Consider the following 24,876-nt stretch of genomic DNA (forward strand, 5'->3'; position numbering starts at 1 on the left):
CCGCTAAAGGACAAGAGAGAGAGAAGAGATGTCCACATAAAGAAAAACATCAGCGTTTAAAAATTTGTGTTCGTCTCAGGAATTATTAATGATTAAAGTTTTATTCCCACACGAGTCATAATCTATAAGGTATAGTCATCATCCAAATCTGACAATTAAACCTCAATGTTGAAGTTTTAATCATACTGGTGTGTATGTACGACAGCCCACATGAGCTGATAGTTCAGACGACAACCTGTCTGTTCTATTAAAAATCTCACATGGTGTACACTGTTTAAGCTATTTTGGCCTGCATACATTTGCTGCGACCTCTGCAAGTACCTCCATTTATTTTTTTCGCCAAAGTGCGATTTCACGACTGGATAAAATGCACGCAGCCTCAGATTTCACCAAAAAAAATTCCTAGGTGACTCTGAGTGCACAGGAAAGCACATTGAACGGTCAGCAGCAGTGAGTGTTGGCGAGTGATGCAACATGACGTAGCAGCAGTGTTACAGCTGTATGTGTGAGTCTGTTGACTTAGGTCAAACAGGAAGTTGAGGCCAGCCTGGAATACCCATACTCACACACATACACACACACGTACACAAGTCATGAGGCTCCGATACACTTGTGGGTTTTACAAGCTTTTCTGTAGCACACTTAGACATAATTAATAGCATAGACATCTGTTTTTAATAAACTGGCTCAACAGTGTTTTTCCTGCAGAGGGTCACTCTCCCCTCACAGTTACATTCACCACTCTGGATCCAAAAGCCAGAGCATTTTACGCAGTATGAGTTTATTATGATTCACACACAGTTTTCATGGGAATAGACAGTCGTAACTACAATAAAACAGAGTTTTAAAATCTTTAAAAAAAACCTGGAAAATATATGTGAAATAAAATATATTTCTTCCGGCGCCCCCTGTGTGTGGCAGCCTGTTACAGCAGCTCGTTCTGAGTTAACTTATATATATAATAAGTAAAACCATACATTGCACAAATGTTTGCTTCTGTTACATCGGTGTATTTATGAATTTGCTTATTTTCTGACAGAGGTCGGAAAAAACTTTCTTTAGCTTGAGTAAGGGCATAATTTTACTTTTTCTGGATCTCAAACCCAAGTTTTCTTTATTTTCACTAATATTGAAACTACAATATGACTGGCACAACCACACCCAAGCATGGATCTTGAACACTCCCAACAACAACAGGTAAAGGTGCCTCCATGACTGCTAAAAAATAATGAGTAAACTGCCCAAATAAGCCGCATGTCTGTGTGTCAGGGCTCTGTGTGCGGGCAGGTGGAGATGTGGATCCAAGTGCAGGACTCTTGAGACGGAAATATAACTGAAAACCACAGCTTTATTGCTGCCACCAACAAAACAGAAACCAAACATGAAAACACTAACTGGAACACACAGGCAGGATCTGAGGGTACAACGTGAGACTGGGTTGAGGACAACACAGGGCTAATATACACAGGGTGGTAATCAGGGAATGGGTAACAGGAGGGAGACACAGCTGGGAGAGATCAGGGCTAACGAGACAGGGGGAGCTAAGCTGCACACACTAACATAAGACAAAGACTTTCACAATAAAACAGGAAACAAGAAACCACTAAACAAAGATGCAGACACGACACTGAGAGACAGACTAGACACTGAACAGAAATACACATGAGAACTGGTCCCTCACCAAGAATAACAGAAACAGATCTATAATGATAATAATAATAATAAACAAAGCACCAGAACATCAGAAAACAATCCATAATGCAAAAATAAACCAAAATATAAGAAACTCAAAATGCTGGGTCAACACTGACTCAGAACCGTAACACTGTGCTTCACCACAGTTTTTCTTTAGCACAAACTCAATGAAATTGAAGTCTGTTTTATTATATAGCACCAAATCAAAGCAACGGTTGCCTCAAGAGAGTTTAGATTATAAGGTAAACACAGTACAATCATTCAGAGAAATTCCCTAGATTGAAACAATCCACTTTGAGCAAACACTTGGCGACAGTGGGAAGGAAAATCTCCCTTTTTACAGGAAGAAACTGCCTGCAGAACAAGGCTCAGGGAGGGTCAGCCATGTGCAGCGACTGGTTGGGTGGTGGGGGTGCTCACATTTTAATGAAGATTGTGCACGAGACACAGGGGACTGTAGACACGAGGACAGTCACAACCTGGTGTCCATATGACCAGGAAGGGTTGTGCATTAATCATCAGATGATTAAGGGGACAAATTAGTTTAGAAATTTGAATCAACATCTGACTATGTGGGTTTTTTTCCCTGCAAGTCAGATCTGATCAAACCACAGGTTTACTCTTTAATTGTTCAGACTCTAAATGAAAGGCTATCAGTGATACCCACTTTTCTTAACCTTAACTTTGAATCCTACTTATTTGGTAATAGTTAATAAAGCAAATCACGTTGCTGAAAACACGTCATTTACGAAATTTCAAAACTAATTTAAGCGTTTATGCAATAGAACTCTGATGGATCCAATGCCAAAGGATTAGTTAATTGTATCCAATTACACAGAATATTAACTATAACGTAACAAAAGCAGTTTTCTCCTTTGTGGAGCTCCCATTAGTGGCATCCGACCTGTTCTTTCTGAGGAAAACCAGACTAGCTGACCATCCAGTCCCGCCCACGTGCCCACGTACACCATGGAATCCTGGGAAAGAGGCAAATCATCATGAGACAATGCGGATGTTCTTCCGTCCTTCGTCAACAACAAGCCTTCTATCATACAAACAAAATGTGTGTGTGTGTGTGTGTGTTGGGCAGAAAAATGAAAGTGTTCTGAATGAGGTCAACGCACCAAAGAAATGCTGCTGTCCTCTCCTGTCCTCGCTTACAGAAAATGTCAGACTGTTCCAGGAGCTACTGAGTGAAATGGTTATTTCTTTATTATATGGGTCTTTATATTGAAGGCAAAAGCTTTTTATTGTAATTTTATTTGTAGAACTTTTTTCTCTTTTTTGCACATTTGTGTCTGCTGTACTTGTGTCTGAGGAATGAAAGAAAGAAGTTGGAAAAAATGAAATGTTGGATGCAAAATGTTACTACAAAGGTTCAGATGTCGACGCTTAAAATCTTTTGTTTTCACGTCCAGCTCCTCTCTACTACAAGCTCTACGAGATGTTACATTGCGAACAAAGCCTCATACATCAGTTTTGTCTCTACAGCTTTTCTATTTGGTTAAACTTGTGTCAACTTGAACCCAACCGAAAACCCTGGCCCTGAACCAACATGGACTGATGGTGACCTGGTTCGCTTCCTCCTGCAGTTCCTTTGAAATTCCTTGAGAAAATTGTTACTGATGTCATCCCTCTTGGTTGGACAGTCATTAACGAGGTGTTGAAATGTGCATCACAGCAGATTTTTCGTGTGAGTCTGATTAAATACGTGCAATCACTTATTATTACTTATTTTTGCTTCTCTGCTTGCGTGGTTTATTACCTTCTCTCCTTTCTGTCTTCCCCTATGTGACCCAAAGATCAATCTCAGTGCACTGTCATCAAGGATATCTCATTTCTAGGATGAAAGAGGAACTAGGAGTGAAGATGCACAGACGTATCCTTCACAGAAGTCTACTTACTAAGACTTAGTCTTTTACTAAGAAATTGCAACACAACAGGAACACATGAATGAATATACTTAAATACCTAAGAATGATGCGTCACCTTCTGAATACAGTTAAAGATAAAAAGTTTAAATGTTTAATTGACATTTCTTAAAGGTGATCTCTACAAAAGCATGGCTATTTAACTTAATTATACTTGTTGCTTCAGTTCCTCTCTCCTTGCGTCTCCGCATAAGGTAAGTAGGTAAAGAAAGGACTGAGAAATGTGATGGGTCTGATTATATACCTCTGCATCATGCATTCTGAAGTGCATTCCAGCTCATCCTCACCACATTTCATGTTATTCCTTTTGTTGTTCTCTTTTTTGATAGTAAGTGCTTTGGATCACCATCATTCACCGTGTCAGGCCATGACACGTCACAGGAAAAGTGATAGCGACCTCTGCTGGTTCAGACCTTTGACCAAATGAGCTGATGCTGTAGAGCTCAGGGTAGCGAAAGGGCTTGGAGCACCGACCTGGATTTAGTTGATCTTATGTTTCTGGGATTTTTTCCCCCTTTAGATCTTGCGAGACTCACAGGTGGACACTTCCCTCGGATACTTTGAGGCAAATCTGTGCAGGATGACTGGTCTCTAAGGCTACAAGGTTGTTTCATTGTTCATGGTGTTTTTAAGGTGTGTGCACTGATATCAAGCACACACCCACCCACACAATCATAAAGGACATATTACAGACATTGCAGCCGACTCACAGTGAGAAACTATTTTGTTTCACATCAAGTGTTTGAGTGGAGACTTTTCAAACAATCAACCCTGATAAGATGTCCTGAGCAGGTGATTGCTTCAGATTTTTAAAGCTTTGTTTCAACTTTAAGCTATTTCAGCCATGAAAGTGTAAGAGAGGTGGAAGAACTGTAAAGCTGATTTTTGCACTTGAACAACGTTTTTAATGCTGTGAAATCTGGATTATTTATTAATTATGTAGAATTTTATGTGATTCAGTCATGGCCAGTTCATCAACAACCACTAATTAAGCTAACATGCATGCCTTTGGACTGTGGGAGGAAGTCAAAGTGCCTAAAGGAGGCACAGGGAAAATACCACAGAAACCCACTTCTTTCACACTGGGTTCATTTTTCAGCCCTGGAGGCACCCTTGTGGTTTGAAGTTACCTCTTTAATTCCAGCCCACACAGGTGATTCTCAAGAAATCATGTAAGGGGTTTACTTTTCAAATATTCCTCTGAAAATGAGAGAGATACATTTATTCTGAGATGAGTGGGAAAATTATATAACAATGGAAAACTTTCAAAGGAACCAGAAGGGATGGCTTCAAATGATTTAGGAGGAACTAGACAACAAATGAATCCTCAGGTGCACAGGACTTCTGTCTCCTCCTGGGGTCAAACAGAAGATCTCTAGCATGTAAACCGCAACACTATGGCCCCACTAATCTACTGAATGAGTAAGATTTGATTTCTCCTTTTTCCTAAATAAAAAATAATTTAACTTTTTCACGTGCAATTTATATATATTTTTAGTCTGTAAATAAGGCTGTGTGTACATGGTATCTTTGCCTCTGCACATTTAATCAGAGAATCTTTCCCAACCAGGTCATTTTCATCAGTGACCTGATCACTTTTCCACATATGTGGAAACCAACATATCAATGAAACATGTGACTCTTTCTCTCTTGTATGTGGCCCAATACATATTGTGTGTTAGTACTATGCCTACTTTATAACTGACATATCTGTCCTGTAAGGTAGATTTCTGATCCAGGTGATGTGTAACAGCCTCTTTAGGCACAAATCTTACTTCATATGTTGGTGCTACAGCTCCACCTGCCGAATCCAACAGGTACAACAATAAAGTGGATTATTAGTATGGGTTAATTTTCATTCAAAATGGCGTAATAAATTCAGATTTAAAATAAGAACCGATCAAGAGTAGACAGTTACTTCCGATTACAAGTAGAAGAATAATAAAACAGTTCACCCTTAGCAGAGTTATGAAAATGGAAACTGTCCAAAGAAGCCAAAATCGATTTTAGTACCAGAGTGTAAACATGTTTTTTGGGGGGGAAAGAGACTGGAATTCATTGTATCAAGTTGTCATCTATCAAAAACTAGACTAACATGCAAGTCTTTGGAATGTGGGAGGTAAAGAAACCAGAGACAGCACAGAGGAAACATGCCAACTCTACACGGCGGTAATTTTTGGTCCTTTGGCAATGGAAGCTCTGCAGGCAGGCGAACCTCATGGTTTGATGTTACCTTTTTAATTTCAGGCCACGCAGATGATTCTGAAGAAATTGAGCAACATGGTCTAGGTTTACGTTTCAAATATTCCTCTTGAAATTATAACAACAGAAAAGTATACATCTGATCTTTCCAGCTGCCCAGTTTTCCAGCCACATAACTGACTACAGATAAAAATATGAACTGCTCTATTTATGCGTTTTAAAACTTTATTGCTCTGTTCAGAAGTCATCTTTTTTTGTAAATCTTTTTAATACATGTAAGGTAAGATTACTTTACAGAGTATTACTGTAAAGAAACGCCTTAAAAAGACAACCATGTCATTTTCTTTGGTGCCTTAGACATTGAAGTGAACTGAATTGAAATGACAACATAAATAATTCAGCGCTTCAAGTTAACATCAGTAAATGTTTTTAAAATTGACACCCTGATTTTTGAATAAATACGTTTTATTTGTTATTCAGTTTAAATCCTGTGCTGTCATGTAACCGGCTCTCCAAACACACATGAGAACAAACTGATTTCAAGGGGGAAAAAAAATGCTCAAATTTTAAAAAGTTATTTTTTTTTCATGCATTAGCTCCTTAGTCATTTTATGACAAGATGGATGGTGTCATTATATTTTAGTATACTTTTGAACTGAGGAAAATAAAGAGTATTTTACTTACCAATGTTGTGTACTAAACACAAATTAATTTAAAAAGTTTCAATTTGAGTTTCAATTTAAATTTGCCAAAGATTTTGAGCAAATGTTGTATTAGGTCATAATTGTAAGGTTAAGGATATAAAGAAGTACATTTAATGAGTTAAAGTGAAAGGAATTGCCTGTAATATAAACAGAACTTTGGATTTTTATATTAATGGAAAATTTCTGTTAATGATACAAAAAAAATATACTGTGAATAAATGGGATTTTCCGTTTTATAGCTGAAGGTAATGTCCATAAATAGTACATAGTATACTGTAAATGTACAGAATTTTCCATTTTATCATTTATGGAAAAGTCTGTTAACTTCCTTAAACTGAACAAACAAACAATAAGGAAAATCATTCAAACTTCTGGGGTGTGTGAGCAACACTTTGGTTCACTATTCCATGATGTAGAAGGCCTTGATTTTATTTAAGTTTTCAAATTCAAGTAATTCAAGTATTTAAAAGTGTAAAAAGGGAGTTCAAGTGTGAATCAAAGTAAAATAAAATTTCAGGTCAAAAAATATACATAAATCAAGTTGCTGGGCTAAAACAATTCATCACTGAAATTATGTTCACTGCTGTCTTGGCAAATATCATTGGAACACATTGTGCTGCTCCACTTCTGATATATTAATGAGACAATACTCTATTTTTGGGAGGCTACAGGATATTCTGGATAGAAAAGGTGAAAAGAGGAGCAGGAAGACCGGCCAACAAGGACACAGTGGCTTCTTGTTTAGACATAAACTTTACTTTATATGATGCTATTGCTCCACCTGCCATAGCCAGCCAGCAGGTACCATCAGAGAGATTAATTTAATTTGAAAGTGGTTTTCAGTTGATACAGTCCAAGCTTGATACAAACGCAATAAAAAACAAACCAAGCACCATTTTGTATTTAAAATAATATAATAAATACATAATAAGGACAATGACAAATTAAAAACAAAGAAATTTATTTTAGTATCACAAAAAAAAATGATATTGCAAGCTTTCCCTAAAGAGTTACATAAAATATATAAAATCATTTATTTTTCACTTTACCATTTAATCACAAAAGAACCTGAAAGACTTTTCTCGTGCATTAAAAAAAAAACAAAAAAAAACAAACAAACAAACAAAAAAAAACCCAACAACAACAACCAACCAACCAAACACAAACAGGAAAATAGGATGGTAAACTTTGAAATATATTCACGCTGTCAGTCATAAACAACTGTTCGAATCTGCAGTTAAAACTTGGTTTTTGGGTATACATTTTAGAAGGCATGGCCGAAGGAGGAAGCAAAGAAAAAAAAAAAAAAAAAGGAAAAGAAGCAGCAGGATTTTCATCTTTGATTTGCAAGTCAAAATAGTTTTACAACAGGTGTTGATTGATGCCAGAGGTGTAGATTAATATAATAGCAACTGGAGTGAGAATCTGCAGTATTGGAGCAAATATTTTGTATATTGGGGCAACATTCACCAGACATCCCACAGCTCAGCCGCTTGCTGAATGTAACAGAATATGACATGCAAACCAAAGTTCACACATTTAAAGGCGATTTTACCCACATACCCCCGTTTTGCCTTTTCAAAAACGAGCTGCATATCCTTGGATAATTTATAACAGTTTAGTTCATAGTACTCACAGCATAGAAAAACATATATGCATTAAAAAAAAAAAAAAATTCCTTGTCAAAGAGGAGAAGAGTTAACTGGATATAGATCTAAAACTAAATGGATAAGCCTTCAAGTCAGTCCATTGTGGCTATGAAGAATTAAGCAGCAGATATCTCGAACCCTAGACATATTAAAGTAAAACTACGTGCATGGAAAACCCTACAGTGGCGATGCTGAAAACACAAAAATGATCCAGCATCTATGAAAATGCAATGTGCGCAAATTGCGGTTCAGGTGATTTGCATGAAACCCAAGCTGCAGCTCCAACTAAATGAAACCTGTTGTTAGCAAAACGCGTATGAATCAAACGTGCAACATTCACACTTCAGGTTTCACCTTTTTAAAGTGCTCAAAGTTTCCCGGGGGGGGGGGGGGGGGGGGGGGGGGGGGTGCTGCAAAAATAAATCAACACGTACACAGAGCAGAACAAGGAAGAAGGCAATAGCTTATGGTAAGTTTAAAGAATCTCATAGTTAAAGTCAGGCAACCAGACCAAAACTATAATAATATAATAATAAGTCTATAATAAAGGCTCTAACTTATTAAATGATAGTAACAAAATTGCAAAACAATTATTTTTAGCAGTTAAATGTAAGCCATGAAGACTTTTACATGCATTTTGAACCTGACAACCAGTTTTTGCTCTTAGTGCGTCATCCCTCATCTTTAATATAAAGCTTTTTTTAAAACATCAACACAAAGATTTGCAAAAACGCTACAATGAAAATCAACTGGATCTACTTTCTTTCCCACTACTGTCTTTTCTTGACCATTTTATGGCTTGAACAACAAGATGTTATGTTAATTAACTTATCAACAGCAAGCTGATCATGTACAGCCTTTGGCACAGGGGAGGCAGATAAAAGTGCATTGATAGTTTGTAAAACTAAGGAATAAAACAAGAAGAGATACCTGGGCAGTTATTAGAAGCTGAAGTGTTATGTTCACGATTAAAAGTCCACCTTCTTCTAGTTTCTCAGTCGTCTTTATCCAGTTTCCGCAGTTTTGTATTTAAAAAGGAGCTCTTCGCTTTGAAGCTCATTGGCTAGTTATAAGCTGTTGAATCCAACACCGCCTCAAAAAGTGATGTTTATTGCACATCTGGATCAGTCTTTAAATAGCAGCAGGAAAAGCTGTTGCTTTGTGTGATTAAGGAGAATTTTTTTTTACGTGACATTACACCAATTTTTATAAGACTTCACAGGACAAGGTGTCACTCAGTTATCTGCGGTAGGTGAGGAGGAAGATAATGACACCAGTCAGAAGCACCATCATCATCACCACAGATGTTAGGAGTAAGGCACGACACACCGGGTGGCTCGTCAGACTGCACACAGTGCCGCGTGACTGACCGTGACCTTCTGCGCTCCCACTGGGAATGCCCACGTCCAGAGAGCGGTTGATTGATCTCAGAGACGTCAGCGACTGCCGAGGCCACCGACGTTGTCCGTCAGTTGACCTTAAAAAGAAAAATTAACTAAATTAAAACGAAATGTTTTATGCATTTATTCAAATAATTAAGTTCTGCGCAGTTACCAGTGCAAAGATATTTAGAAAAGAAATACACAATCCATCTATACGCACACCTTTCGCTGATTAATAACTGATATATTGCTCCGACCCAATTTCACAGCTCCATCACCAGTAAAATACATTTCAGATAAACAGCGCGACTTGTTGATTTCACTCCAAAACAACATTAAGATTAATATGAGTATTAAAATATTCCTGCTATTCAGTTTTTCCTTTGCAATACTGGGGAAACCTAGTAAGAAAATATTTGGACTTTCAAAGAACCACTTGGACAAAAAGGCAAGGAGAAGGCTTTCACCCTCACTGACCTTTTGACCTCCAGCTTCCCTTTGCTGCGGAGGAAACGGATGCTGTAGACTCTCTGCATAGCAGCTGGAAGGTAAGACAAAACATCTGAGTCTGTGGCCAGTTTTGGCAGGCCGAGGGAAGGCAAGGGCGTAAAGCTGCGGCACAGCGGACACTGGATGGCGTTGGGCTCGGCCGACTTGACGTTCATGCGAGCCAGGCACTCCAGACAGAACGTATGCTTGCACTGCAGCATCTTGGGGCAGCGGAAGACATTGTTGAATTGACTGAAGCAGATGGCACACTCCAGGTCTGGACAGTTTTCCTCAGAGCACTGAGTTGGGAGGGGAATGGGATGGAGGTCTGTGGAGGGGATGATCACAGAGACCTGATATGAAGACGGGGTGCCAAACGCAGAGTAGGGATTTGCTGTGAAACCAGGTTCTGGGGTAGAGACTGAAGCTAGATCAGACTGAGACCTGGCTCCAACGCTGAAGTCTGGATTTGAAGCCGGAAGCGGGAATGTAGAACTTGGCGATCGGACCAGGGTTTGGGGACCTTCTTGGTCTGATGAGGCCTCGTGTGGAGGAATGTTGTGGCCTGAAACTGTAGCAGAACTATTATCTGGGTGGATGACTGGAGAAGACTGATCGCACGATGGCGCTAGAGCCAATTCTTGGGGTGAACTTTGCGAGCGAGATGCTGCGGCGCCACTCAAATGAGAGCCAAGATATTCATTTCCGTAGGGATTCATGTCTCATGTGCTGACGCGCTGACAAGCTGACAACACAGGAACAACAAAGCTGCAATGAGATGAAGCTTGAGCCTTCAGCAGTAACCAGGGACGAGACGCATCAGTTGTGGAGTAACAGACTGGACAGAGGGATGATGCTGCTCCCTAATCTTCAGATCATCACACCCTTTCCACACTCTAAAAAGGAAACACATTGTCAATAACCAAAACTACCACTATTAAATCTTATTGCCTCAATTGAATCTAAACACTGACATTAGCATTTCCCATCTGTGAACCTTTAAAATAAAGTTATTCCCAGTTTGAGGCCAATGTTCCCTGCCCTACACTAATATCTTTTTAATATAATTTATAATAGAAATAACATTTGGACATTTTCTTCAGTGTGGTTCTACCAGCAGAGCAACAGCCAAGGTCAAAGTCAGATACCTGTAATATCGACTGGATATTTTGTAACATAGCAACCAGAGTGTCTCAGGTGACAAGATACTCCAGATTCCGAAGCACTCACAGCTGGAGTTCTTCAGCTGGCCAAAAAATTGTTTTTATGTTAATGCACTCTTAAAAGAAAAAAAAAAAAACCTCTTTCATTTTTTTTTTTTTTTTTTTTAAAAGGGACAGGGATAGGTCAGTAGGTAGAGTGGTGGCCCCATGATCAGAAGGTCGGGGGGTTCGAATCCACTGAACGGCTACCCTGAGGTACCGTCCCTACGCACTGCTCCCCGGGCGCCCAGCGGCTGCCCACTGCTTCACTGAGTGAATGGGTTAAATGCAGAGAGGAATTTCCCCACGGGGATCAATAAAGTATACATTATTATTATTATTATTAAACTGAAAGACCAACTGTGACCCAAGAAGCGAGGTTAACACAATATTTATATAAACACAGGTATCGAGGGGCATAAATGTGTACTGGATACTATTGTTTAAATACTGCAATCTAAAGAGGCAGAAGTAGCTTACGCATCATATTTATGGCTGTTGTGGGCACTTAACAATTTTGCTCACCTATATCAGTGATGCTGCTGCTGGAACAGACACAAGAGTGCTTCTCCTTAAAACATCAGATCTGCATAAACTACATTAGACTATTTTAAAACTACCAATTTCCAACTGCCTGTGCATAAAAAAATATATATATGCCACTTTCTTAGAAACTACAGAAAAGGACAAACTGACAGTTTGTGCATTCAAATTACAACAAAAAGCACAAAAGCTTTTCACTGAAGCCATTTCAGCTTTGCAGGCAAAGCACACATCTACAGTCACATTCATGCTGTCTCAAACACAAAGTCCACATACACTTCTCTACCAAACATTTGACCACACGTTTGATGTTTAAGACCTCACAGTCTGAAATTGACACAAAGGGCTTTAAAATATACATATAGGGTGTTCAAGACACCTGGAATAGTTTTTAATTTTCAAAATTAAGGATTTCTAGTAGTCAACATTAAAAACCAAGCAAAGCGCTTACCGGTACCACCTCCTGTGGTTCTCTCACATCAGCTCTGTTTTAAACTGGCAACCTGTTTCCACTGGTTTGCATAGCTTTACGTAAAACTGAATTACAGTCTGTGTTTTAATAAACAACATGGTGCCAGAGCCACGTTCCACACAGTGTCCAACTGCACAGACATTTGCATTGTCCGGTTTATTTACAAAAGGCAAATGTCATGCAAAATAACACCGGCCTGCTCGCTGTGATAGTCTAAAGCACACCGAGCAGGAATCACCTCAGATGCTCTAACATGTAACTGAACTCCAACAAAAACTTTTACATGAGTCATCCTCTATGAGGTTAGCATTTTTTCCTATTTACATAAAGACTGGCATTTCCTAAAAGAGTGGACACAAATATGAATGCGTCACAAAAGTCAGTCTGTGTGGCGTTTTTAAAATTACCCCCATAAGGAGTTCATCACTATAGATACATATAAATAATATTGCCGCATTTCAGATGTTTTCTTATATTGCAGTAGGCTAAGTTTTCAAGATGGAAAAGATGATCCACAACAAGGTGTTAGGTGAAGAGTTAAGTGGTGCATAAAGCTAGCTCAGAAAAACAAAACAAAACTTGAATCTTCATCAGCAACAAAATCAACACATTAGACTCTTTAACCATAAAGAGGATAAAACGATGACACCATTTACTTCATGTAAAACAGCTGGAGTGGGAATTAAAAGACAACAAAGATCAGAAACGATCAGTTCTTGCGTCACAACTTTACGCAACACAAAGCCGAATTCGACTTAAACCTCTCTCGATGTGTAAAACCTCTACAACAAGTCGTTCTGCCCAGTGTATGCGCTGGTGTATAAACAACAAACGTAAAATTGTTTGATTTATGAGTGAGGTGTGGTGAGCGTGCAGAGAAAACTGCTCTTACCGCTCATAATCATCGCTATTTGCAGCCTTTTCTTGCCCCACGCTTCACCATAATGAGTCGGTGCCTCGGATAAAACGACCCTTCGGGTTTAACTGTAACTGCCAAAGTTGGTTTTGACTTCTGTCCAGCTCAACTTCTCGCTTTCGTATTTGAATGAAAGGAGGAAACGGGTTTAGTCAAATCACCTACTGGCCCAACACTCCGGCTAGGCTGTTTAAAAGCTCACACACACCTGAACACAGTGATGCTGATTAAAGGATCAACGGTGAGGAGAAATTTTCCACCTGATTTCACACCAAGTTTCAGCTTACACTCAAACCCATCACTTGGAAATCAGTGTATTTCATTTCCTCCATCGTTTCCAGGTATTCATGAAAGCGATTTTTACTACCCACCTTCGTAAATGTCATCATCTTTATTCACTGTAATATTTAACTTTTGGGTGACGGCACAAAGACAGAGGGAGGAGAGGAGAGAGCAAAGAAAGACAGAGCAAAAAGAAGCGAGTAAGAGTCGACATGTAGTCAAATTTTCCAATTATTATAAAGCTGTAGCTTCTATTTCACCCACATTCAATTCTGATGATTTCACATAACTTAGCAGTGTTTTGTCCTGTTGTCAACTGTGGATCCCCCACTTGCTCTTATAATCACAAGATTATATTTTTTGTAATTTTCTAGTTTGTAGCTGAGTGAGGAGGATGAAGAGAGGTTGACAGAGAGGTTGTACGAGGTGAGGAAGAATGAGGGAGGAAATACTGAAGCTAGCTGGAAAAACAAGAACTATTTTTCACAATGTAGTTTTTCATGCGTTTCATGGATGCTTTGCAGTAGCAAACTTAAAAAATGCCAATGTGCAAACAGAGCATATGGATATGGATGGCAGCCTTTAACAGGATTAACTATAAACATGGCTCCAACAGGATGGCTGCCACTACATTGATGCCACGGACTACAAATCTGTTCTCCATGTGTGAAACTGCTGCACATGATGCTCTGTGCTGAGTCTGTGCAGTAAAGGGAGCGTTTGCATCAACTCAAAAACCTTAATATGAAACAACTCTGTTACCAGTTTGCTTCGTGTGCAGGTCTGTGGCGTGGCAGGGTGATTTTCCAGTGTCTGTACTGAATAATGTTACTTTAAGTGATTGATAATTTAGTGGACTGCCTCTATGTGATCTCATCTCTCGTCTTATCTGCTTTGCCACAAATGGTTCTTTAAGTTTTTCCTCTGGTTTGACAACTAAAGGCTCGACCCTAAAACAGGTGGATTAGATTGAAATCTGATTATTCGATTATTCTTAGATGAATTATTCTTAGACAACTAATTATGTTGCTTTTCAATGTAACATTGTGATATTTACCCAATTGAATTGAAGTTTGCAAATGTGAAAAGAAAAGGGTTGATTACATAGTATTAATGACAAGGTACATAGTGTGTTTGGTGACTGACATAAGGAGAAGGATTCATGTAGTATCGCCCTCTATCACAACTCATGTATTCTACTTTAAAACTTTTAGAGAAAAGATGTGAGGGCCACTTTTCAGATTCACTGTATAAAATCTATTGTGTTGCTGAATGTTATGGAACTGAGTCACACTGAATGACAATGAGGGGACTGTCCCTTTGAATGATGCTCTGCAGCTTTAGTTAACGACCTTTGTTTTCGGTTTTTTATTGTAACTTCTCAGACAGTGTATGTTGGCAGGAGCTCTCTGTGGTAATTTATTAAAACAAATGGAAAACAGCAAGCAAAACCAGAAAGTAGGCAGAGATCAAGGTTCACAAAAATGTCATGACATCTGAACAGGTTAAAAAATCAGCAGGTTAAGGAACATTTGAGGCGGTTACGATAAAACGGTTGCTGTAGACTGAAAGACGAAAAACATCTTCTGCTTTTTCTTATGTTCCAATTATGTGCAAGTATAACTGCAGTGGAAGAAAACTCCAGCTATAGTGTCACTTTGCAGCATTTTTATTACTTACTTAACTTACTGAGAAAGTAGTGCAATGTATTAATAACAAAAACAAGTAAAGAGTGTAACGATGAAGTATGTTGATCGTTCAAATCTTTTTATTGCAGTAAAAACGTTTTAAGGTACAAAACAACATGAAGGAGATATCAGAAAGAGCAGTGCTAAGTTGATTTTTGTCATGTCTGAGAAACAATTGTCAAAAATCCCTTAGGTTACACTCAAGGCAGCAGATGCAGTAATAATAAAAACAAACTCATAAAGGCTGGAATTTATATGTATGGCTACCATTTATTTTTTTAATGTACCACTTGGAAAAGGTGTTTTGGACTGACTACCCTTAATGAATTTATTATGGATCAATAAAACAGACAAAACTCTGTTAAATTATGTTTAACTGTTTATTTAAACAAGATTATTCCCTCTTCCTAATTAAAGATGCTGTCCAAAATAAAAGCCATGCTTGTGACACGTGCACAAGTATCAAAGTACTTGCAGTATCATTTTCCAAAACAACAGAAAATGTTTTTTTTCCCATTTATACAAACACTGAACTGTTTCTATAAAGAATGCCTGTACTGTAAATAATGTAAATTAACTGTGATATAAACCAGTTTCACCACACTCACTTCCAGCATTAATTTCTGTGTGACTTTGTAGTTTTGTCACAATGTATGAAGCCTTTAAAAAGTATCGTTGGGGGTTAAATTGTACAGAGTCAACATTCACAACTGGAAAAGGAACAAAAAGGGGAAATCAGACATTAAACATCATTAATTGACAAATACCAAACCAGTTTTGGACCACTGTTTAAGCTTTCAGTGATCATTAATATAACAAATAATTGAAAATCACTGTATAAAATAACATTTTTCCTTTTTGAACTTAAAACATCTGCAATCAGCTTTGATTTGTTTTTTTAACAGCTTTATCTTTGATCAAACATTCTTAGTTGCATAAAATAAGAAAAGTAAGAAAATATCATTTTATCTGAATAATAAGGCAGCATGTGCGTTTTCTTTTGCTCCAATTTTTAGCAGGCTGATACAACACTTGAAGAAAGAGATGGTGATAAAGACAAATGCAGACATACGTTACAACTTAAAGCAAATACATGAAATTCAAAGTGATTACCAAGCACGCGATCTGATAAATACAATGAGGTATAAATATTATTATTTATACAGCACAGTCCATAGGAATGATCTGAGCAGTGTTTTTAAACCCTGTTTACACTCACTGCAGGTTTTAATGCACGAAAAAGACAAAAAACAAAACAGGTGCTCAGTGGCATGAAGACAAATGTGAAGCCAAGTGTGTCCCTGAATGGATTAAAGGATTTCTTAATCAACTCTGTAGTGTGTGTACATTGTGATAAACCTCCCAAACACAGGTAGATGTTATCAAGTTTCTACAGCACATCTTACTTGGATTAGATTCTATACAGCCATCAGAGTCCACTTTCTTATTCGATGAGGAACAGGTTCCCCTTTTGGTTTTGCTAGTTTAATGGCAGAGGAAAATCGGACATTAGTGAGGAAGCACAATCTGCCACAGAAGGTGTGTTTCAGACACACAGTCTATTAGAAACAAGCTCCAGACAGCATCTGGATGCATCAGCTGCTGTAACCAAAACGTAAATCAAAACACAACTGAAGGAATATAAAGTTGCACTGCAGAAAATTGAAGGCAACTTTGTGGAAACATAAAGAACAATCTGTCCTTTAATTTTTGGTAAAAAATAATAAGCCGGTAGACCGGAAACCTTTGGGTTGGTATCCCCGTGCTGTTCAAGTAGGATATGCCCTTTAACTTATTTACATTACCACTATGCTCCACATGTTGCACCATTTGATGACTACAGCACAGCCACATAAACATGAAAGGGTTGTTATTGTATAACTGCAAAAGTTATTTTTGGTCCACTCTCTTATAATGAGATAAAGTTTGGGTTGATTTTGATTCATAAGATATTGACATAAAAGCCTTGAACACTATTCCCACATTTGTCACCAAGCTGGGAATGTTTGGAGTCATTCAACCAAGGAGTCATATCTTCTCGTTAATTCTGTTTACACGCTGATGCATACTGATACAATGTCCAAAATATTTGTATGTACTTTTCACATATCTCTTCAATTATCTCGTGAGTTCCTCACATTTATTTTGCAAGTTATCTTTAAAAGCAGCAGACTGGGATCATTGAACAGCTGTTTAATATCAATCAAATGTGGCAGAAATCAAAAACGGGCTGTGGGCTTTCATAAGAAACTGACCTTTACTAATAATTTGTTTTAGGTAAGCAATAACTTACTTGAAGCAAAGAGTATACCTCATTATACTCCAGGATTTATTTTATTATTTAAATATCTAAACAGTTTGGATGTAAATCAAAAATAAGATATTTTTTGCCAAGTTTTCCCAAATTCAGCAAGTTTGGTGAAATGCTTTCAGCACACAAGAAAACAATAAACACAAATTAAAAAACAAACAAACCACAAAGTGTAAACCTTCATTAAAAGCGGAATATTATGGCCAATAAACATTGTTATCATTATTGCTTTTTATTTTGGTGTATTATGGGGTATTCACAGTGGTGGGTAGTAACTAATTACATTTACTCAGTTACATTTACTTGAGGGAAAAAAATGCTTTCAAGAGGAGTTTTTCTACACTGTACTTTTTACTTTTACTCGAGTAATAATATTATGAAGTCTTGTTACTCTTACTTGAGGAAAAAATTCTTGCTACTCTACTCAGTGTGAGTAACTTCATTTAATGAATAATAAACAATAATAAACAAAATAATAACCAAACCTGTGCACGAGACACAGACCTACAGTTTATGTCAAAGTGAGACTTCTTGTTTGTACATAAGGTTTGTTGTTTTAATGTTATCTGCTGAGCCTGTTGTGCCATTTGGAGAAGTAAAGTATCACCATGTATTGTTACTGGAAATACTTTACCCAATTTTAGCAACATTTATATTACCTTCTCTAAATATTAGTTTCATAATGATTTTGAAAAGATTAGATTTATTATTTTGTAATTATGTTTTTTTATATGTAGTATTTTTATTTTGCTTTTCAGTATTAAACTTTATATTTTTGTCTGTCTGATTGGCTCATTTTTAAACATTAAATCAGATGTTATTATCAGTTACTCAGTACTCAAGTAGCCATTTTCACTAAATACTTTTTTACTCTTACTTGAGTAATTTCTTGGACGGCTACTTTTTACTTTTACTTGAGTAAAACTGTGAGGTAGTGCTACTATTACTTGAGTACAATTTTTGGCTACTCTACCCACCTCTGGGTATTCAGGCCGCTCAACTTTAATAAAATAAATAAACTCATTATGGGGCAGAGACCTCACAAATTTAAATTTGCTACAAAGCCAACGACATCTCTCTCCATTGAAATGTTTTCATTCATTTTTGGATCAACAACAGTGTTTAAATAAGACTCAACGACTCTATAAACATTCCAAAATCTACTTTCTGTGACTTTTTGTTTTACCAAACCTTAAATTTAAGTGACGCGATTCCTCAACATTTCTCTTGTAAATTTATGAGTTTTCTTCTCTGAGTATTACACCCCACTCCACTCCTGGGCCCTTAATATGGTACTGTATTAGAAGAAGCAGTTTATGATATGTTTGGTTATTCCCCACTGCCACTGTGACACAGCCAAAGTGCTGACCGCTTGTACAGCTTTCAAATTAAGAAAATAAAATGCTTTAAAAAGATTTTAAAAAGTCAATATCTTGTGCGACATGGCTTTGCTCCTTATTTCCTCTGCAAACACTGCTTTCCAGCTGGACTCCCAGATAGACTGGGTAGCCTGTAAACATGATGACATATTGTTTCCTTTCCTATTTGAAGACAAAGCACCCCGTTGTTATCTATATTGACAGAAAGCTTTCATTAATCACCCTCTCATCCACTGGCATCTTAAGAAGACGATTCATATACCCATCGTAAGTGGCTACATTTGTTGCTGTAGTTCCCTTTGATGAAAAATGTAAGGAGCTAAAGTCATGTACTCTTCAAACCTCGTCTTCTGTGTAGGTATGAAAAATCTTTGACATGAACTTCTCTGGAAAGCCCAAGCAAGCTCTTCATTGCAACAAATAGGACCTTTGAACACTTCTGGCTGCCAACATCATGTAGCTCTCCAGTCAGTAGTTAATTATTTGCTCCCAAATTTCTCCAAAGAGTCCTAAATGTGCCGTCCATCAGGGAGCAGAATCTGTGATTGTCCTATACATCTGCAGGGAAGTCACCTCCACGTCTGGGACCTTGTTATTCTGAGGACGTCCCGTTGGGCTGTAACCGGCCGATCGTCCCATTGGACTGAAGCTAGTAGTGGTGCGGCCTGCGTGGGTGAAACCAGAAGATCGCGTCAGGGCAGGACGCCGCAGGAACCGACCCGATGTCACCAGGTCCCCATAGCCCTGTGCGTGCGAGAAGGCGTAGCCCGAGCGGCGGGAGCTGGTGCGACGGATGCGGGCACGTCGAGTTGGTGGAGCAGGTGTTGCTTTCGCCTGCCTCACTTTGAACATAACCTAACATTTGGGGAGGAAATGAGACAGTTATAATGCAGGAGTGGGTGTTTTAAAGAAACATTTAGTTAAATAAGAAGCCAGAAGGTTAATGAGTCCATCTTAAACATACTGTATATGTGAGAAAACCTTTAAAAAGACAAATCCTTTGAGAAACTCCTCAGAGAGCCGAGGGTTTGAATCTCAGGAGTAAACACATCTATCCAAATAAACTAGTTAAAGGATGAATCACGTCTTGTTTGTCTGTCTTGTATCTCAGGGACACAGAATTCAAGTTGTACCCTCAAACTGCAATTCAACATACTGACCCTTGAATGAATGATCACATTGATTCTCAATAAGCTCTGCTTTTTAACCTGTACTGGTTTTTGGCAAGTTAACACTGTTAAAGTAGGATGAATTAGTTTTGAGTCGTTTTCTATGCCATGTTTCTAGATTACTTTGTTGTGAGTCAAACGTTACTGTAAAATGACCTTTTCCCTGTTTTTTGACACTTGTTTATTGGCAATAGTTTAAAAAGGACACTGAAGATGATTTCCTCTGAAACCAAAAGTCACACTGAGAGGAGGAAGCGTCTCACTACCCTAAACTAGCTTCCTGGCAGATTCTTAAAAAGTCTAACACCTAAAAACGGAGGTGTGAGTTTCCCATGATAGTCAAGCACAGCAGGCAGAGCTGCATCTCCTCTGCTACCTTATCATTGATGGTGGGGCAGAGCTGAATCATCAGGAAACGGTTGGTAATGACGGGAAGGACACACAGGATGGAAGTGAGGAAGATCGTCAGCCAAACGTTGGGCTGGTTCAGGGAGTTTCGTGCTGTTCCTGAATAAACACATAAGGTTTGTATTATTACAGGTGTGAAGAGGTTTTATTTACAGTACTATATATGAATTCTGTTCTATTTTATGGACATCAAATTAACCTGTTAACCCTCAGAGCAATGAAAACATGAAGAATATTGGATTATTCTCCTAACAACAGAAAAGTCATTAGAAAGGATAATTAGTATTAGTGGAGTCCACAAATAAAAAAAGGTAATAGGTGTAATAGCTCCACTTTAAATGTTCATGTTGAGGCAAAATAATCAAAACAAAAAGAAAATAACTTGGGATGAATATCATTTTAAATGTTTAGACACACGTGAACATTTAGTAAGACCAGGCTGTCTTCACATCGAAATACTCATTTTAAGAGATTGTATTGCAGGTGATGTGTTAGAGTGCAGTATCTCTGTTCTCAAATTTATCCTTTCCCCCAAAGAGGTTTTTTTAATTATCTCTTATAAATATCTTGTTATTAAAATCATTATAAATCATCTTAAAATTATTTTTCCTAGACAACAAGCCAGGTCGCCACAGATCATTGTGACCCAAAAAGGCTCCATTGCCTTGTCATTTCAGACCTCCTTAAATACTGACACCTCAGCATATAGAGGTATCTACTGTAAAAGACCAGGGTGAAACAGTAAAAGCTCTTAAGCTGGGCAGACACTGTGTGATTTTTTTCAGTTGCGTTATTCAGCTCAAACTGCACGATTGACTCGCAGGGGTTAGAAGTTCGTAGGTCACGATGCAGGGTCACACTATACAGCCCGATGCTCTGATGCGACCTGAGTGCTCACACTGTGCGTCCATAACATGAAGGTTATAACAAGAAATCTGTCGCTCGCTCTCTGTCTTTCACTCACACAGACACGCACACCACCACCATCAACTCTGCTAAATTGCTAATGACAAACATTGATCAGGCAGCTGTGATTGAGCAGCAATGTCCATCCAACTATTTTCATGATTGTTTTGCGGTCGTGATAATTTTGTGAGGCCACATCGAAAAGGCTCAGATGAGTTCTACAAGTTGTGCTTTCATCGCTTGTGTCCAGATCACACGCTGCACTGCTGTGTTGCTCCGTCTTTTCACTTTCATTTCTGTGTTTGCATGTGCACAATGTGAGAGGCTGCGGTGACGCCCTCATGACGGCCGACAGGATTGACAGGTTTGATTTGCTTACGACCAAACAACTGATGATCGGGAGTTGGTCGTGAGGTGTTAATCACTTCTCGTTACCCCACGTATACTACACGATGCACGACACACTCGGGCCGATCACCAAAACGGTCGCACGACTGAAAAATCGGCTCAAAATGGGCCAAAAATGGCACAGTGCATGCCCAGCGTTAGAGGATTGTGTGTTACTTTAAACGGTGTCTCAGCTTTTCCCAGTCTAAAGACAGACTGTCAAATATTGTTGCACATTGTGGTAGCCTAAAAAGAAAGGCCTTTAAATCAAGAAGGAGATTTTATTTTTTAAAAAAAAGTAATGTTTCAACATTTTAAAGTATTAAAACAGAACTGTTTCAATTTAAGAAAAATTTAATGTTGATTAGAATTTTGTATAAAGAGAATAAGTATTTATCCCAAATTTTACAACTTTTCAAGACTATGTAGATCAATTTAGTGAGAAAAACAAACATGTTGAAAGCCACTACCACGTGACCTCATAAAGCAGATGTTCTGCAAAGATACCAAACACAATTCAAACACTGTTAGTCTTATTTGAATTACTTGAGATTAACTTTAGCCTCATATAAAAGAGTGAGCAGCCAGCGCAGACATGCAGTCAAAAAAACACATCGTTACATTTATGGATTGGATACTCAAAGCTGTCAGAGATGGCAAGTTTGTCACTTACCTATGAAAGGGAAGGCTGATGGCAATATGGTGAACATGCCGTTACTGTACATGGTGAATGTGACGGCAAAGTACATCGCCAGGCTTCCCAACACGAAGAACGTGTTAACCGCCGTCCAGTAGGACATCTCAAACCCCAGCTATGGGCAAAGACAGCAAGCAGGTTCTATAGTTATATACGTTTTATAATAAACAAAGAAACATTTGAAAAATTATGCAAAAGAAAGGTTTCTGGATACCTGGATGCTGACGGCAAACAGCAGACATGTCTGAGTGAGGAGGGCGAAGGACTGGTAGTCGGCGATGTCCTTCCCATCATCCCTCACTGTGTCATACATAGCAGCATAGGGGATAAAAAAGAGCACCAAGGAGCTGTAGCAGCTGTGGAGGGCACATTTGAAGAAGGACTTCTTGCTGAAGTACAGGTTGAGTTGACCTGGAACATAGAGCTGAGGATGCTGGAAACTCCACACGTCATTCACATCCTAACCAGCAGGGGGAGACAAAGACATTAGACCCTTTTTTAGTTGGTTTGGGTTTGTTTTGGGGGGTTTTCTTTTTCTTTTTTTTTGGCGGGAAGGAATTCATTTGAGCTCAGATTTATGGCCATGATATTTTCATACATACAGATGATCCCATTACCTGATCAAATAGACTCATTCCCAGTACAGGTAGTGCTGTGTACATCAGATTGTAGAGCGTTATAAACCACTCATCATACACAGTCTGAAAAGCAAAAACAGAAGTGGACCTTTAACCAACTTCTTCAATTTTGGACTCAATTGAATGAAGTACATTAACAGACTTCACATTATCATTCAAAATGTGCAGCATCGTATTTGAAATTTGTAAACTGATGTTATTTTTTGTATCTCTTATTTTCCTTTCAAAATTATTTGGTCTTTTTCTTATTTACACTGACCATACCTAGGCTCTGGTGTAACTGGTGTTATTCTGCTTCATGTCTCATTTTTTAAAATTACTGTATAAAGACAAATCGTTAATAATATGTCTATTATTTAGTACAGTTTGGGTTTTTTATTTAGTACAGTTTGGGATTTTTTCTACCCCTTCCATTCTCATTTGCATACTAAAATTCATATCTCACTATGACTTCTCTAACTGGTTTGTTCTGCCTTTTCATGACACACAATGAAGTGAGTGAGTGTTTATATATAATTGTTTACAGATTGAATGTCATATTATGTTTAGTCTAACTTGACTACAAGAAAAATGCAGGTTAAAGGCATTTCTGCAATGGCTCATCATAATTTTGTAACTACTCGTCTCTCACCTGCGCAGAGAAACCACAGAAGAAGGCAAACCAGAAATGGACGAAGGTGAAGGTGAAGTTTTTGTAGAAGAAGTAGCGCAAGAACTTGCACATGCGCAGGTAGGACCAACGGCCGTGCACCAGCAGGAGGCGCTGCAGGAAACGGAACTGGGCAAAGGAGTAATCGCTGGACAGCACAGCCTGCATGCCCTCCTGGCCTGAGATGCCCACACCTATATGAGCCGCTGTGTGGGGAAAAAATGAGAATGAAGAAAGAGTATTTTAGTTTTTCTGAAACAAAATGAAGTTATATATGAAGATATCTCTAGATCAATCTCCATCGATAGATCTCTCCATCGATAGATAGATAGATAGATAGATAGATAGACAGATAGATAGATCTCTAGATCTATCTCCATAGATAGATAGATAGATAGATCGATCTCCATCTCCATAGATAGATAGATCTCTAGATCGATCGATCTCCATCTCCATAGATAGATAGATCTCTAGATCGATCGATCTCCAGATCTCCATAGATAGATAGATCTCTAGATCGATCGATCTCCAGATCTCCATAGATAGATCTCTAGATCGATCGATCTCCAGATCTCCATAGATCTATCTCTAGATCGATCGATCTCCAGATCTCCATAGATCTATCTCTAGATCGATCGATCTCCAGATCTCCATAGATCTATCTCTAGATCGATCGATCTCCAGATCTCCATAGATCTATCTCTAGATCGATCGATCTCCAGATCTCCATAGATAGATAGATCGATCTCCAGATCTCCATAGATAGATAGATCGATCTCCAGATCTCCATAGATCGATAGATCGATAGATGCTTTCCCAAACTTGGGAAAGCTTCATATGAACCTCCTGTTTGTTCTCCAATGCTTTCCCAAGTTTGGGAAAGCATTGGAGAACAAACAGGAGGTTCATATGAAGCAGTTTGACTTTCTTCTGCTACCTTTGATCATGCTGACATCATTGGCTCCATCTCCAATTGCCAGCGTGACTGCCTTCTTGTACTTCTTGACCAGCTCGACCACCTGAGCCTTCTGCAGAGGAGTCACCCTGCAGCAGATCACTGCTTTGCACATGCACGCCGTCCTCAGGAACTCCAGCTCCAGGCTGTGCTCCAAAGCGTATGCCTGAGGGACAGAGGGGGTAAGAAAAAGGTGAGCTTAGAAGAAGACAGGCAATAAAA

The 24,876-nt window shown here is 38.5% G+C and overlaps 2 protein-coding genes and 1 long non-coding RNA gene across 3 annotated transcripts in view; 1 reads left to right on the top strand and 2 right to left on the bottom strand.

The window, feature by feature from the left end:
- Positions 1 to 9,415: 9,415 nt before the first annotated feature.
- LOC146506279 (uncharacterized) lies at positions 9,416 to 13,278 on the bottom strand. Its single transcript, XM_085180284.1, has 3 exons — positions 13,162 to 13,278; positions 10,041 to 10,948; positions 9,416 to 9,658 (listed from the first exon to the last, which is right to left on the bottom strand). Exons 2-3 carry the CDS (start codon positions 10,769 to 10,771, stop codon positions 9,421 to 9,423), a joined length of 969 nt encoding a protein of 322 aa, XP_085036410.1. The 5' UTR covers positions 10,772 to 10,948; positions 13,162 to 13,278; the 3' UTR covers positions 9,416 to 9,420.
- A 140-nt stretch (positions 13,279 to 13,418) lies between these two features.
- LOC146506280 (uncharacterized) lies at positions 13,419 to 15,617 on the top strand. The gene is made up of 3 exons (XR_014877205.1): positions 13,419 to 13,526; positions 13,618 to 13,667; positions 13,842 to 15,617. It is a non-coding gene; the product is annotated as an uncharacterized LOC146506280 (long non-coding RNA).
- Positions 15,618 to 18,232: 2,615 nt separating this feature from the next.
- Positions 18,233 to 24,876, bottom strand: part of LOC146506281 (phospholipid-transporting ATPase ID-like) — a 51,962-nt gene continuing 45,318 nt past the window's right edge. The window contains exons 22-28 of the mRNA XM_085180283.1: positions 24,637 to 24,820; positions 23,682 to 23,905; positions 23,030 to 23,113; positions 22,627 to 22,872; positions 22,389 to 22,527; positions 20,391 to 20,521; positions 18,233 to 19,700 (exon numbers count right to left, since the gene is read on the bottom strand). Of these exons, the coding sequence (XP_085036409.1) occupies positions 19,371 to 19,700; positions 20,391 to 20,521; positions 22,389 to 22,527; positions 22,627 to 22,872; positions 23,030 to 23,113; positions 23,682 to 23,905; positions 24,637 to 24,820 (1,338 nt within the window). The 3' untranslated portion in view covers positions 18,233 to 19,370. The remainder of the gene's footprint in view (positions 19,701 to 20,390; positions 20,522 to 22,388; positions 22,528 to 22,626; positions 22,873 to 23,029; positions 23,114 to 23,681; positions 23,906 to 24,636; positions 24,821 to 24,876) is intronic.

The sequence above is a fragment of the Neolamprologus multifasciatus genome, chromosome 12, assembly GCF_963576455.1.
Source record: "Neolamprologus multifasciatus chromosome 12, fNeoMul1.2, whole genome shotgun sequence".
NCBI lineage: Eukaryota > Metazoa > Chordata > Actinopteri > Cichliformes > Cichlidae > Neolamprologus > Neolamprologus multifasciatus.